We start from the raw sequence: 16,275 nt of genomic DNA on the forward strand, positions 1-16,275 counted from the left end.
TTTGTAGTGTTCAGTACATTTTCTAACTCAATTACATACTTGTACTCTGATACGTCTTTAATGCACAGTATCATTATTTGTTGCATGGGTGGCCATGGCTCAGGAGGTAGAGCAGGTCATCCAATAATGGAAGGGTTGGCAGTTCAAATCCTGCTCTGTCCTAGTCATGTGCCATTGTGTCTTTGGGCAAGACACTTCACGCACCTTCCCTCTAGGGTCACACACACTGGTGTATGAATGAGTAGCCAGAGCAGCTGTGGCTACAAATGCAGTTTACCACCACCAGAGTGTGAATGTGATAGTGAATGAATAATGGATCAGTAATGTAAAATGCTTTGGGTGGCCTTGAAAAGCGCAATAGAAATCTAATCCATTATTATTATTATTATTACAAAAAAACAAATTAATGGAAATTTTGTGTTTTGACCGCTGAGATTACCGATGACTGCAACAAAGTCAGGAAGCTGATTTGTCATTGGGCCTAATCACATAATGAACAAGCGCAAACGATGGTCCACACTCAACCTGTGGGTGATCTGTTGATGTGAGCAGCAGTGTAAGATTAAAAAGTCTGACTGCCTTTGGTTGTTATTAACATTAACATTGCTTGAGTACATTCAGTTGTAGATTACTTGATATACTTAAGCACAGTAAATACTAGATACTTAAAGACTTTTGAGTTGCATTTCAGTTGTGACTTGAACTTCTACCAAAGTCATTTTTTGGTAGGGTACCTGTACTTCTACTCAAGTGCGACTTTCCAGTACTTTATACAACCCTGATATATATACAACACAAACAGCATCATATGTGATCATATGAGGAGTTCATTTCCAAAGCAATATGTCCTCTCTTCACATCCAATTAAATAATCGTCAGCAGCATGAGCTAGTTATTTTGTAATCGGTTTACTTTTGGACCTAAACTCCTCATATACTGATTCACATCGCATGGCATGATGTGAAAATACAAATGCAGTGACTTACGCTGTCTTAAACATGTGTCTCTGGCAGAGTTCACACATGTAACCACACCAATACACAAATGTATACCTGACTGTATAATGTTTCTATTCACATGAAGATCTGCTATGGAACTAACATGTGAATAATGTGTAAGTTTGCCTCGGAGGAGCAGGAGGGAGGGGGGTGACATTAATACATCTAATGCATCTACACAGTTTTCTAAGAAGTTAGTAAACTCTAAACAAAACATACAGTATATGCTCACCCTTCACTGGTGATTCCAAATGAACATAAAGAGGGATAAAAGAGAGGAAGGGTTAGGGAAATTATAGAATTATAACACCCATTGATGTCGTTTTTGAGATTAACCCATAAAGACCCAGTGCTACTTCTGTGGTAGATCCCAAATTCATTTTTCTCTCTATATGTAACCTTTCTTAAGTGATTTATCGCCATTTATCATAATATTATCCTCCCCATTTTGCATTTTTCTTTGAAAATCATGTAATTTCCTATATTTATTTTACTGATCATGTACTTTAATCATCATGCTGTGATTATATTTGAGGCTTATTATACCAAAAACAGAGGAAACCTGAGAAAAAGTGACTTTTTCAGTAAAATCTATCATTAACTGAACATAGACCACAAGTCTCCATTCACTGTCACTGATCAAACTGCATGGATTTTAATGGTGAATCAATGTTGTTGAAGATGACGGTGTTTCCACGTTCGCTACGGAGCCTCTGAACATCCAAATGGGTCATATCTGATGACCATGAAAAGATGACAAACTGCATTTTACACCAATTATTTACATGTATTGATAGGATTAGTGGCTCTAAGCAGGGTGCAGTTTGTTGAGGGGGATGGTAGGGATCAACCCCCCTTCTGGTTTTTACATCCCTACTTCTGCTAAATGAATTTCATCCTCAGTGGGGACAGCCTTATCAATGATTAAAAACCAATTGAAATAACAGGCAGTTAGTGACTGAGTTTTCTTATACATATATCCTACATTACTGGCACGAACTTTCACCTGAACCGAACTGTCGGCAGTCTCAGAATTCACAAACATCCGCATGCACATAAATACATTGTATACCTTACCTGTCTCTCTCTCTGTATATATCAGTGTCTCTCTCTCTGTCTCTCTCTCAAATGTCACTCAGTACACGTAAGGTATGCACGGCAGGTTGTACGGATGCACTTCTGCTGGCACCAATGTACATGTTCAACTGCATGTTTAACACATGAAGTCTGACATCAGAGCAAACTGTTTACTTAGTCTAATTAGCTGAATTATTTTGACATGACAAGAAATCTTAATTGATTAGGTTTTATATTACGTTTTACAGTATGACTGAGTTGCCCCTTCGCCATAAATCCTCCACCAAGTTGGCGTGATCGACCCTTATCCATGGTCCTGAAACTTAATTAGACCATCTCGCACATCGCAGGTGTGGCCGTCGCAGAAAATTAAATGCTTCATGTGTTTTTAGTTTGCATTAAAGATGAATGTTCAACTGTTCAACATGTAATGAGGCCACTGTTAACTTAAAAAAGAATTAGGCCTGTTGATTACTTGTTTTTCATTATTAAAAAAAAACAAAAAAAAACACATCCCCCTCTTAGTTTTTTTTTTTTTTTGTTACAAATTGCACCCTAGCTGTAAGGTTATTAAACATTTTACATCAGTATATGCTTTTGGTCACTGGCGTATATTTGGGTCTTTATGGGTTAATATGTGTCTCTGTTTTGACTGGCCGTCCATAAAAGCAAGGAAAGAAAAAGGATCAAGGAGGTTTTCAGACTCAGTCTTTCATTTTGTTGCATAAAATCAGATCTCTTCTTCTGTTCTGTTAAACAGGTTTGTTTACTAGTGCATAATATCATGAGCAAGGTGCAGCATATGTCTTCTACTTACCCCTTCTTTCCACCCTTTGTATCCTCCAGACCGTTCATGTGTGTTTCCAGAGACTCCAGAATACTGCTGGGGGCCTAAAAAAAAACAAAAAAACCCCCTCAAAACTAGTGTAAGCAATAAATAAATCACCCACATATCTGCTGAACTGTGGGCCGTATATGAAGCCTGTGTTTACATTTTAACTCTCAGAGTGACAGGGTTTTGAAAAGTCTCACTGCAACATCCACGCGCTTGTACAAACACAAATACGTCCATATTGCACTTTGTCAGACTGAATCAATATCAACATGCCAGCACTCCATCCTGCAAACAGGCACTCAGCCAGGGCACCCTGTGTTTCTGTGGTTACCAGGTCCTCAGGAGGTTTAAAAGGACAGTCTTCGTCATCTGAGTCTGCTAGATCCACTACTACCCCCGGGTGGAGACACTGGGTGGGGGGGAGATTGTGGTGGGTGAGACTTGAGTGTATATGAGTGTGTGTGGAGATGGAAGCGTTCATCTGTTTTAAGCTCTTATATTTGCTTATCAATATAGAATCTCTGAGGCAGAAATAGACAATTTATCGCCACAGTGTACAACAACTTACATAGTTGATGTCAGGAATGTCGTTTTTGTCAACTCCAACTGTCTGTTAAAGGAAAAACACAGCATTATCACACTGTAACTTCTCACTGTAAAATAATTTCTGATAATCTGACAGTAATTTACAGCTCTGGGAAAAAAACACATAAGACACTACTGGTTTTATTGTTAGCATTTGTTTGCCATGTTATTCTAGAAAACAATGTTTCTCCTAAATTCCAAATGTCATTTTTGGCACTTATTTGCAGAAAATTACACTGAATAATTCACAGAAACAAGTTCATATTCATTTTTAAACAACAGAATAGCTCTATTTTAATTTAGAGGCAATTCAGACACTAGTATTTCAACAAGAACTCTTTCAGTCTCCAGTTTCCAGTCTTTTACATCCCTCAATGGTGCTTTATGCCAGTTTTACTTCAATTTCAAGCTATTTCAGTCTTTGTTTGACGACTTGTCACCATTCATCTTCCTTTTGATCATATTGCAGAGGTTCACATGTGGCTATTTAGGCTACGTTCAGACAGCAGGTCTTAACGCACAATTCGGATTTTTCGGTGAAATCTGATTTTTTTTGTGTGCTCGTTCATATTACACATTAAATGCCACTTCTATTAGTTTTGAGTATGAATTGAATGTGACCCTGAAGTGATTCGCATGCACAAAAGAGGTCCTGATATAATACGTGACCATACAGACATGCACTGTGTTTACAAAAGTAACAATCCTGGGACACAGAATTGTGACATTTGTTGCATTTCAATGACATAAACTTCAGATAAATGCAACCTGGCCATTCAGACTGAAATCGCATTGCAAAATATCAGATAAGTATCAGATTTAGGACCACATATGAAAGTGGCCTGGGTTGGATTTAAAAAAAATCTGATTTGTGCTGTTCAAAGTGTCTTTAACCCTTGTATGATGTTTCAGTCTGTGGGACCCGTTTTCATTTTTTATTAAAAGAAAAATGATAAGTAATTATTTTTTTTCCCTCTGATATCTTGATTATATTACATTTTATTAAAAAACAAACTAAAAACAAGTAGCGCTTTAATTCATAAATGTGATCTAGCAAAGGCAAATATTAAACATACATGCTTTTTATGTTGCTTGTAATTGGGATGAAGTAAATATCTGTTGAGCCTTTTAACATAAAATTGTTTGATTATGTTAAATTTAAAAAACCCACAAATGCAGCTGGTCCACCAGACCCACGAACAATGGTTGAATAACAAAAATCTGAACACCACACAAGGGTTAACAGATCAGATACAGGTCACATGTGGGCAAAAAAATCAAATTTGGGCCACATCTGCCTGCAGTCTGAATATAGCCTTGGAGTGCTTCCTTAGTTTTTTTTCCCACAGCTGCATATTAAAGCTGCACACACTGACTGGATGAAGACCCCTACCTCAGCCAGCTTCATGAACTCCCCAATCTTTGTCACCCTGGTCAAAAACCTCTTGTAGATCTCCAAGGCCTCCTTACAGTCACTCTTCTTCATTTTGAAGTATTTCTCTATAAGGAAAACACACATTTAGCAAATTTAGAAATGTAATTTTTAGTTTTCTTCAGTGAGGTGCTTTAGTCCTAATGCATTAACCCTTTAAACCCCTGAGACATTATTCCAGGTAAATGTGCTGCTGTGAATTTGTGTCTGTTTCAGTGTCATAAAAGCTGCTGTGAGTATGTGCTTGTGTTTCTTTTCTTCAGTGGTTTTGCTTTACGTGTGCTTTAGAGTCAAAATAGGGAGGGATAGCAGAAAAAACAAAGACAGGAACTGAAGTTTGACAGGTTTTTACTAAATAAGGCACTGTGAATGTACATCAATGAAAGATTTAGGATGTTGAACTGGAACACATTGAACAACAACACATATTTGAATTTTGGCCCAGTAGTTTATGTTCTGGGGCTCTTTTTTCTAAATCAATCCAGCTACTTTTTGACACTTGGTTGAACTCCAAAAAGCAGTTACAGTCAAAACTCAGTAAAAATGCAGTAAAAAAAAAAAAAAAAAAGAAAGAAAAAGGAAAACCACAACAACACTGCAAACTACAGTAAAAACAAAAAACACAAGCAAATAATGAAAATAAAATTAAATAAATAAATAAAAAAAACACCTATTTTTGCAGTGAGTCGGCCTCACTCACTGCTCTGTGTTTTAACCCCCATTCTACAGGTTGTGGGGGATGTACTGAGCATGCTCTTTGGGAAGAACAAGGTCTGTTCTATCAGCATGTTTTGAAACCTTTCTTATTGAGCAAATTTTTATGAATATTTCAAATAAATCATGCATTCAGAATGAGCAGCACAGACACGTTAGGGGTTAAAGGGTTAAAGACTCAGAGATGACTGACCTAATAGGTTGATGATGCCGTCATTGTAGGATGCAAACAGTTTGACCAGATCTTTGAAGAGAAGCATAAAAGCGGCATTGATGATTCCGTTGTTCAGCTCCTTTGGATGAACCTAAGAGGGGGGGGGGGGGGATCAGTGATGAGTTTAATATTGGCCTCTACGTCAGCTGTTGATATCAGTGGAAGGCTGAACTCACGTCGAACTCCAGGAGTGTGTCAATCTGAGTCTGCAGAACAGGCATGCCTTTCAACAGCTTCTCAGTAGTCATGGTCCTCATCACACCCTCAGCACTGAAAGGACACAATACAGATTAGATCCTCCTCCAGGATAAGAACAGCAGTGGGACAGAGCCAAAAGTAAGTGACAGTAAGTAAAAACACACCTGCTTTCTGCCAACACAACCTTAGTGTTAGATGTGGGCTCGTACTGGAGCCAACATAGGTCACTGTACACAACTGTACTCATCCCCACTTCCCTAGTGACACCAGTGCCAACTTCATGCTTACAATCCAACCATGTCAGACTATATTATCTCTTTAAAAGTGACACTACTGCCTTTCTCAGCCTACACTAACATCCAAAAATAAATAGAGTTTTTTAAATGACTGCCACAGCGTTTTAGTTGTTCTGACTGGTCATGATAATCTCCCTGAGACCTTGTAGACCAGTAAAGTATCTGTGAGATTCTGGAAAAACAGGGTCAAAAGTAAACACCAACTCCTCAAACTACTTTTGTGGACACAGAGTAACAGTAATAACAGTAATATTGTTGTTTCTGAATGATACATGGCTTTATTAACCCATAAACACACAAACTTCCACCGTCTACCAAAACCACCTACTGATGTAAACTGTTTAATACCTGTTGATCCACTGATCCTATCAATATTTGGAAATAATTGGTGTAAAATAGAATTTGTCATATTTTTATGGTCATCAGATATGACTCATTTGGACGTTTAGAGGCTCAGTAGTGAACTAAGAGACGCCGTCATCTTGTACAACATTGATTCACCAATAAAACCCATGGAGTTTGATAAAATATTATATAAATAAATAAATAAATATTATAAAAATAATGTTATTTTGTTAGTTATGAACAAATAGAATATGAACATTTCAAATGGATCTTAAACTGTAATGTCTGTAAAACATAATTTAAGTATTAACACAGGAAAATTTTGTGATATAGCATTAGATCCTGTTCTGATCAAATAAAAATGCATTTAGTATTTGTGCATTTCTCTAGTGTAATTCAATTTTTCAAGGAAATAATTATTTAAAGGTGTGAGAGACTTTTGTGACCAATTTTTCATCAAATCTGTCAAACCTCAGTCATAGCCTAAGTATGTGTTTTTTCAGTGTAAATCAGGTATTTTCCCATATTTAATCTACTAATCATCAGGGGTGTGTATTGGCAAGAATCTGGTGATACGATACAAATCACAATACTAGGATCACGATACAATATATCACGATACATCATGATACTATTAAAAAGGAAATTTTTTGTTTGTTTCTTTTTTTAAAGGTGTGGGAGACTTTTGTGACCAATTTTTCATCAGATCTGTTAAACCTCAGTCATAGCCTAAGTATCATGAATCTGTAGGTCTTTCTGTGATTACTCACCTGAATCTCTTGCCTTACGGTGAACAATTTCGAAGTGCCATCCACCATAAACATACGATTTGTTTACAAACCGAGCCGGGAGGTAACTTAGGCATCTTCGGAATTTTGTCACGACGTGCATTGTGGGAAAGGGAGGTTCGCACAGCCACCTGACAACGGCAGCGCAACCAAATGGTATTATATGAATGAAATAAACACAATGCGGAAAAGGCTGAAACACGGAAATGGCTGGAGGAACATGCATAAAGGGAAGGGAACTCCTGCCATTTCCGCGTCTGTTCCAGCTGCCGCTGTCAGGTGGCTGGACGAGCCTTCGCTTCCCACAATGCACGTCGCAACAAAATTCCGAAGATGCCCGAGTGACTTCCCAGCTTGGTTTATAAACAAATGGTATGTTTGTGGTGGATGACACTTCGAAATTGTTCACCGTAATGCAAAAGATTCAGGTGAGTAATCACAGAAAGACTTACAGATTCATGATACTTAGGCTATGACAGAGGTTTTACAGATATGATGAAAAATTGATCACAAAAGTCTCCCGCACCTTTAAAAAAAGAAACAAACACAAAAATGTCCTTTTTAACAGTATCATGATATATCATGATATATTGTATTGTGATTCTAAGTATTGTGATTTGTATCGTATCGCCAGATTCTTGCCAATACACACCCCTGATGATTAGTAGATTAAATATGGGAAAATACCTGATTTACACTGAAAAAACACAGAATACAAAAGAAAATCTTATAATAAATGATGATAAATCACTTAAGGAAGGTTAAAGATAGAGGAAAAAATCATTTGGAAACTGTCACAAAGATAACAATGGGTCCTTATGGGCTCATGAAGAAACTGTTTAGTGTTGGGGTTTCATGACAGGGTAAGGTAAGAGACAGAGGGGATTGCATGTCTGGGTTTGACGTACCCCTTCTTGACTCTGGTGAAGTCAAAAGCCATCTGGCGGTAGGCGAAGGCTTTCTCGTTCAGGTATCGTCCATACCGTCTGATGAAGGTTGACATGTCATAGCCTGATGGATTTAAAGCCACACTGGACAGTCAGTCCTCAGTAACTTTCAGACAGGGTTAATTAAGTGCATGCACCGAAGGATCAGAATCTAGTGTTCTTACCGTGAGAGCCGGTTTTGTCAATGAAATTGCTGAGGTTGAACAGGGAAGTCCTGGAAGCCAAGTACTGAATAAATCTCTAAAGAGTAGAAGGAAAGCACAGAAATAGTCTTGTAGTAAAAGAAAAGAAAGATCATTGTAAAAAAAAAAAATGTAACACTTTAATTATGACTCTCAGTCTGCGGATATTCTGCTAATAGATGAGCCATACTTTGTCTGACTGCAGATGACTGACCCACATGACATATATCTTTTACTTATTTAATGAATTCCAGTCAAAGCCTCAATTTATCTATGATTCATCAGACTCACACATAACCCACCATGCACTCACTGGACCAATTTCAGCTCTCTGAAGTGGTAACCTCACAGGCCAGGCTATCATTAAAAGACGTATTTAAAACCATGCTGCTGATAACTAGACCTATGACAGAGGCACATCTACCACACTTGTAAATGAGGCATTAACTGACAGATCATAGTCACTCCAATCAATGAAAAGACAGACGTGGATCACAAATACTAACCTCATTGCCGTGGACACACATATGATGAGTAGTGACGAGAGCCTTGAAGACGACCACCCAGCTGGCGTTGGTGGACCTCTCAAACAGTGTATCAGCCATCTGAGGGATGTTCACATTGGTGGTGTTGGTGGCTGACACCAGGTCTGAAACACAGCCACATAGAAACCAGTGAGTTTCCTTCAACATACAATACTCGAGGGTTTAACGACATGAAACAGCTAATCAGGAAAACTTCTATACTTTGTGGAATGTGAGAGGAAAGTCACAGTTACTTTATTCATAGACAAATGTCAGCCTAATTTGAATCACTCTCATTAAAGTTTGATTAAGTGAGCAGACTTAAGGTTCACTGCAGAGACACCAGGCGAATATTAAGCCTGGAAGAAGACCTGATGCACATACAGAGTGATTTTAGTGCACCAGCAACACACACATACACATCCATATTTTCACACACACTCGCTGACAGTGCAGATAGAAGGAAGAATGCTTTGTCATCTCCTCTCAGTGCTACTTCAGACATTCAGACAGACAGAGAGGTCTCTCTCAGTGCAAGTGTCCGGACTATTGCATCAGTGTAAAGTGGAATAGAAGCTGTAAAGAGGTCTTCATCAGTGGCACAAATTTGGTAAGGTTTCACCACATTTATCATGGAAGCATTTTACTTGTTTCCCTGAGTTTTGCGCTGTTTTCATGCACCACATGTATTATGTGTAACAAATATTGCATCTTATTATTCCAAAACCGCACTGGGGACTAATGGAGCACTTCATTCATTCATTAAAATGAAACCATTGTTTTTTTATTGATGGAGATACCCATTAAAATCAAACAGAATATAATAGAATGCCTTTATTGTCATTATACATGTGTACAACAAAATTAGAAGAGACAAGTCTCTTGTGGTGTGTAGTGCAAAACAGTTTAAAAGGAAAAAAAAGTGTAAATATACAGTAAACACAGAATAAAAACAAGCGTGTCAACCAACCAAGAATCGGTAAAGATAAAGGGAGTCAATTCAGCACAACATGTTAAATGTCTTTGTTTAAATGAAAGAATGTTGTGTGAATGTAGAAGTGAACGCTGCTGGTTCACAGCAAGAAGATCCTGGGTTTGACCCCTCTGGGAGTTCACTCTGGCTTCCTCCCACTTCAGTAAGTTTATCGGTCACTTGTAACTGTCCAAATAAGTGAATTTTAAAGTCAATGGTTGTTCGTCTAAATGTCAGACTCCAACCTATGAAGGGTGTACTCTGCTTTGACCCAGTGTCAAAAAGGATCAGCTCCAGCCGCCTGGTGACCCCACAAATGATGGAAAATGAATGAATGAGTAAAAAATGCAAGAGTTTCTGTACATATGTGCTTTGCTTTATTGTTTTTTTTTTTGTTTTTTTTTTTACATATGGACAGACAAAACCATCATAATGCATTTTTAATAAGGAACATACAGCATTTTGATGTGTCAATAAATTGTTTCCAGATGACTTATCTTCCTGTTCTCATATCTAAAAAGAGACTCTTTGTACCTTTTTAAATCAGAACCCCCTGTAAGCTAAAGCCCTGAAAACATCTAAAGAGCTGAAAGACATGTACACGGCAGGCAGCCCCCTATGAATAAGAACAGCTACCTAGAGTTCTAAAACATTGCATATAGAGATGTACTTCTCAGTCCACCACTCTGACATTGACAACTGAACAACAAGGGCGAGACTGAGCGAGGCCAGTGCCAGAGAGAGATGCAGCGCAGATGCAGAGATGCAATATTGGCAGGCACAGCTGATAATGGAAGGAAAGGAAGGCCATTATATTGAACAGGCTTTGGCCTTGCCTGGATATAGGTAGCACTGGGAGATACAAAACAGCAGGTAGATAGAACCCTGAAATACTCTGAGGTGATAAGTAAGGGGTGGTAGACAGCAGAAGGAAGGAGTGAGATACTTAGACGGCTGAACAGCAGGGAGTGAACTAAGACACACTAAACATGAATGTGGAAGAAATGAAGAGACCTGGGAATTAGAGGAAGGTCATAACACAGTGGCAGACTGGACAGGGGGGGTTGAGTGGATGGGGCTTGTAAACAGATTATTTCTAATCACTGGTCTTTCTGGACTTGGGCATCTCTCTGCCCATCCCCCATAGTGCACACATACACACACCTGTCTCAACACAACCCATTTTACACCCTGATCATCACCTAACGTGTCTGTTATCAGCTCTTTGTCACCAGTGTTGCAGGAGGATGTGATATCGGTTTGTATGATGAATATTTGCCGGTTTTATCTGGTTTAAGTGAATAGACTGATCTGCTTTTATAAATGGAACTAATTATACTTCTATCAGCTTGACCACGTTCCCAACAGACACCCTGCCTCAGCTCTGTTTAATATAGCTACAGTTAATAAAGGCTGCAGTGTCATAAATGATCTTTCATCTCTAGAATCTGCTTGTGTTTGACTGTATTTAGTAAAACCTCATGCATTAATCCAACATACTCTCCTTTCTATACACTTTATTTGTCTATGGTTTTTTTTATTGTTTTTATTTTTCTTTTGTATTTGATGCATATTGTCTTGTGCTGCTGTACACTTGAAGTATATCTTATCTTATCTTATCTTATCTTATCTTATCTTATCTTATCTTATCTTATCTTATCTTATCTTTATTCTCACATTAACATTTTCTCATTGTAAAGGTTCATTTTGGCTGTCTTTCAGTCTTTGATTTTTTCATTCATTCTCTGTTTCTGATTCATCATTTAGCCTCACTTGTGTGTAAAATGGCTGTAGATCGCACCCCCCTGCAGTCTTTTCAAATGACACACATAGACACGGTCCACAATGGCTGAAATGTGATTATGTAACATTATCACTAGCACGGGCACAGCTACAAGTTCACATTCATACTAGTGCAATGAACATGGCTATTCCAACAGGAGCGCTTCTAATACCCACTAATATCTGCACATGTAGATATGCCATTATATCTGTTAAGTGGTATTTAATGTGTTGCCACATGGGTCATATCATAGGCTATAATCCATGCTTTCTGTTGTGATATCATTACCTGAACCAAACAAACACTGGCACACAAAGCATGATTATGTATGTGTCTATGTATACAGTTGTGTGTGTGACTCTAATGAGGATTGGCTGAGCTAAATAAAGACTCTTACGGTAATCCACGGCACTGAGGAGATTTCTAAGAATGAACCAAGGCCCCATACCGCACAAGAGCACGTCGCAACTGTGTGTTTTTGGTTACACAACAAACACTCAGGTGGTAGCAAGAACAGTCTAGATAAAATGAAGTTGCATGAAGCCAAAAACAGGGCATTGATGCATTTTGTTAATATATAGATGTATCTGTAAGCAGACTGAGTATTGTCAAGGCATTTACAGAACCTTCTCAAATGCTTTTGCAACAGTTCACACCACTCATGTGAGTCTAATGGTTGTCATGTGACCAGCACGTGGCGGTCACCATTCACATGTTTAACCTCAATAATCCTTTTTTAAATTATTCATTTGGGAGATGCTTTTGCCAAAAAAAATGACACACAAATTAAAGTCAAATGTAATCTAAAATCCAAGCAAATCAGGGAGAGACAGACAAAAGGTCTAAAGGGTAGCAGATCAGAAAAACAGGCAATGCTGTTCTCAGACTGGAGGGTCATATGTCATACAGTATGTGATCCTAATCTTACTTTTTCAAAATACAGCCTCAGTTGAATGTAAACCTATGCACTTGACCCTCCAGTGTCCATTTCATCTACTGTGTCTATGTAATCAAATAAAGAGCATTTTGAAGCTGAGGGAGCCTGGGTAACATCCAAAGGGCAAACACCTGGGAACTGGATTCACAGACCAACTAATCGGACTCCAGAGTCAAAATGAAATGAAACCTGTGCTCCCTCTGTACGGAAATGTCCTACAAACATCATCAACATCTGCTCATATTTCAGCTTAGGCATCATTTACAACCATGACAACAACAACTACAGTAATTTGTCATCGAAATTGCATGTTAGTTAGGCTATATTTACTCAGGCCTATACTCATTTCCATCACTTGTAATGATGTTTCAATACAAAAAGGTTTTAGAACAAAATATGCAAAATAAAAAATGTTGGTTTAGTGTTAGATTATATATTCATTCATCACTTATCTTATAATTTATGCACTGTATATGTTAATTTGCCTGAATTCATTGCAAATTCACTGAAAAACACATTTCATTAAGTGAATTGCATTAAACAAAGTGTTCATTCATTATGGCTACATCTCTGGAAGTAAGCATCCTGTCATTTGCTCTCTTCTTCTCACGGTCTTCCACTGTCATTACAGTGACAGCCCCTGACACTCTCAATCTGTTGTCATGGCAACTACATTTCACTATCTCTGCCAACACACACCCACGTCCACCCCAAGGGTCAGAGGCCGTGTCACTGTCACTGTGGGCATTTATGGCTTCCATTTGTACTTTTTAATATTATAATCGATGCTCTTTGTTGAGTATTTTTGTAAAGATTTTCTGCTCTGAGTGCAAACACATTGTGCTTTTTTTTAGGTTACGAATTTACTCCTGCAAGAAAAGCACAGTGGCCTACATACAGCTTGTTGAAATGCCCTAGAAATGGATACAGCACAACCTTGTAGACTTCAAACTACAGGGATTCATGTACATGTAGGCTATATCTTGTTGAATTAGCATAGACATAAAGCGTATTAAACTCCCCCCATTTGCATTCAGTATTAGCCCTGGCAAGAGGTCATCGTTTTAACACAGTCTGTTCTTTGTGGTTAGAAAACGAGGTCATGATTTGTAGCAGTTAAAGTGTTCTGCTGCCTGTATCCACAGCCAAAAAGTCATAACTGACACATGGACACAGCAGAGAATGAGGAAGCAATGGTCTTCTCTTGCAATCTAGCTTTAGCATTGTCACCTTTGGCTGTGTAAATAATGCAAGGCAGTCATTGGCTGATTATTAAATTATTCAGCAGGGGAGCGGATCACAAGATATAAGGTCCTTGCCCAAGACACCAGACCAACCAGACCTTCCCAGAGACCACACACAGACACAGACAGACATAAAAACCTAAAAGACATACACAGACTACCAATCATCTGTATGCAGCACCGCACCAATACTGGGGTCTGACTCACTGTTTGTGGGAGATGACAGTGATTAATCATGATTTATCATACGGTGGCCCCTGCTGTCAACTGTAGACGTGTCAATAAAGCTGTGAGGTTTGATAGTTTTATTCTGCCATGACATTACACCTCCACCAGCTGAGCCCTAATTCAATGATAGCCTAGATGATGTATGAACCTCTCTGCATGTTGCTCTGAAACTGGAGCATTTTTTTTTTTCAGTTAATATGCATGTGATCACATTAAAATTACACCTCCTCCTTCAGTGTGTGGACATGCAAGCCTACAATTATTCAGTGAAGTTACAGGAAATGGCTTTATAGAAGCACAGGAAAGAAAATGAACTGGGTTTCTTCTGGGTATGACATGTCAGATTGCTTTAAAATGTAACCTTTTCTCCCTCCCTCTTTTTTTCTCTCCTTCACACTTTCTCTCCCTCATGGTTTCCATCATCTTTTACTGGAGTATGACACAGAGGGTCACCAGAGGGGTCATCACTATGGCTACATCGATTCATTACTGCACCACACCCATTTAGTCAAAGGAAATTAAGAACTGAGGGGTTGTAATAGCTCTTATGACTGTGGTGGCATGTGGCATGTGTGTGTCTGCATGTGTGCATGTGTGAAGCCTGGTAGTCTATCTATAAGGCCCTGAACGGAAGGAGGGTAATGCAGCAGTAAAGATGAAGAAGGACTACACTTACAGTCCAGGTGCTTCTTCTTGGGCGCCATCACTTCATGAGTGGTGGCTTTGCAGACAGCCCGGGCCATATCTGATCCCGTTAGCTGGTATTGCGCAGCGGCAATGCGATCCGTGAGCGTTTGCCCCGACATTTTCTCTCCGTTGAATCGACCACTTTAGGAATTTATTTCACCACAGGACAAGGGAAAAATAGAAAATGAACCCCAATGTCTTTTTTTTTCCCAGTATGCAGTAAGCGGATCCGGTGCGTTCCTCTTCCCCGACTGATAGGCCTGTGACCTCTGTGTGGGTGGAAAAGGGACAGAAAATGAGCCCCAGTGATTAAATAAACCTTATTTTTTTGCATCAAATCATATAGTCACATTGATAATTTGCGCTGTGACATGGGTAGACTTACGCAAGGGTGTGAATTCCCCACGGCTCGTCCCGTTTAGGCTACGACCGCTCAGTTCAGCACCTTGGACAGCTAAAGCCACTCGGTTATGTAACACTCAACTGGCAATGGAAGCGTTTTCTCAGCCCGCAGCAAATATCTAAAAAAAAAAATAGGCCAGTGAAAAAATATGCGCAAAGACCTTCACCGATCGTCCAAGAAATAATAGTAAGAATTTAGAGAATGATCAGCTCTCCTTAGGTCTGTCAAATATCCCGTTTGGAGGGGGCATCAGGTTTGATTGCCTTTCCTCTCGCGTCTTTGCATTAAAAAAATAAATAAATAAAAAATAATAGTCTCCCTTCCGTTTGACAAACCACAACGTTTCTTTCCTCTTCGATCTGTTAGTTTAGGATTAAAAAATTGTCGCTTTCGGTGCCGTGGTCGTCTCCTCGATAGAAAATGCGCACCGCTCCCCGGAGGTGTCGCCAATACTGCGCAGCGCAAGATGCTCGGGAAGAGGAAAAAAAAAAAGACAGGACGGAATTTCCTTTTCTCCTTCCCCTTGTGGTTTGTTTATTTATTTGTCCTGTCTATGTGTCCATCTACTCTCTCTCTCTCTCCTCCCCCCGCGGTGCTTGGACACGGTTGGATGACACACGTCCCCTCGTCCGTCCCACGTCTCTTAAAGGGAAGGAGACACGGGTTTGTGCAAAACCTGGTTTTACTAGGAGCTAAAGGGTTAATGCAGGAGCGTGACAGTGGGTTTTGCGCAGCTGTGGAGCCTGCATCACGAGTTTGCACGCATAGTATAGGTACTGAAGGTGAAACAGTTCTAGTGACTGGAAAAAGCATTTAGATTAGGCTTAAACATAGCTGCTGAAGGGGACATATGTATAATTTGTCCTTTCTACTAATTGCGCTAAA

General features: G+C 39.1%; 1 protein-coding gene across 16 annotated transcripts in view; it reads right to left on the reverse strand.

The window, feature by feature from the left end:
* LOC115414635 (clathrin coat assembly protein AP180) overlaps positions 1-16,014 on the reverse strand; it is a 37,791-nt gene extending 21,777 nt beyond the window's left edge. For 3 of the 16 annotated variants that reach the window (XM_030127856.1, XM_030127853.1, XM_030127855.1), the window contains exons 1-11: positions 15,373-16,003; positions 14,977-15,256; positions 9,118-9,260; positions 8,594-8,669; positions 8,391-8,493; positions 6,032-6,125; positions 5,835-5,946; positions 4,889-4,995; positions 3,479-3,520; positions 2,893-2,966; positions 1,231-1,236 (exon numbers count right to left, since the gene is read on the reverse strand). In XM_030127856.1, the coding sequence (XP_029983716.1) occupies positions 1,231-1,236; positions 2,893-2,966; positions 3,479-3,520; positions 4,889-4,995; positions 5,835-5,946; positions 6,032-6,125; positions 8,391-8,493; positions 8,594-8,669; positions 9,118-9,260; positions 14,977-15,106 (887 nt within the window). In that variant the 5' untranslated portion in view covers positions 15,107-15,256; positions 15,373-16,003. Of the gene's footprint in view, positions 1-1,230; positions 1,237-2,892; positions 2,967-3,478; positions 3,521-4,888; positions 4,996-5,834; positions 5,947-6,031; positions 6,126-8,390; positions 8,494-8,593; positions 8,670-9,117; positions 9,261-14,976; positions 15,257-15,372 lie in introns of all 16 variants that reach the window. The other 13 variants (XM_030127861.1, XM_030127859.1, XM_030127862.1 and 10 more) reach the window with 8 other exon arrangements.
* Between the last annotated feature and the right edge of the window lie 261 nt (positions 16,015-16,275).

This window comes from Sphaeramia orbicularis, chromosome 24 (genome assembly GCF_902148855.1).
Source record: "Sphaeramia orbicularis chromosome 24, fSphaOr1.1, whole genome shotgun sequence".
In the NCBI taxonomy this organism is placed as follows: Eukaryota; Metazoa; Chordata; class Actinopteri; order Kurtiformes; family Apogonidae; genus Sphaeramia; species Sphaeramia orbicularis.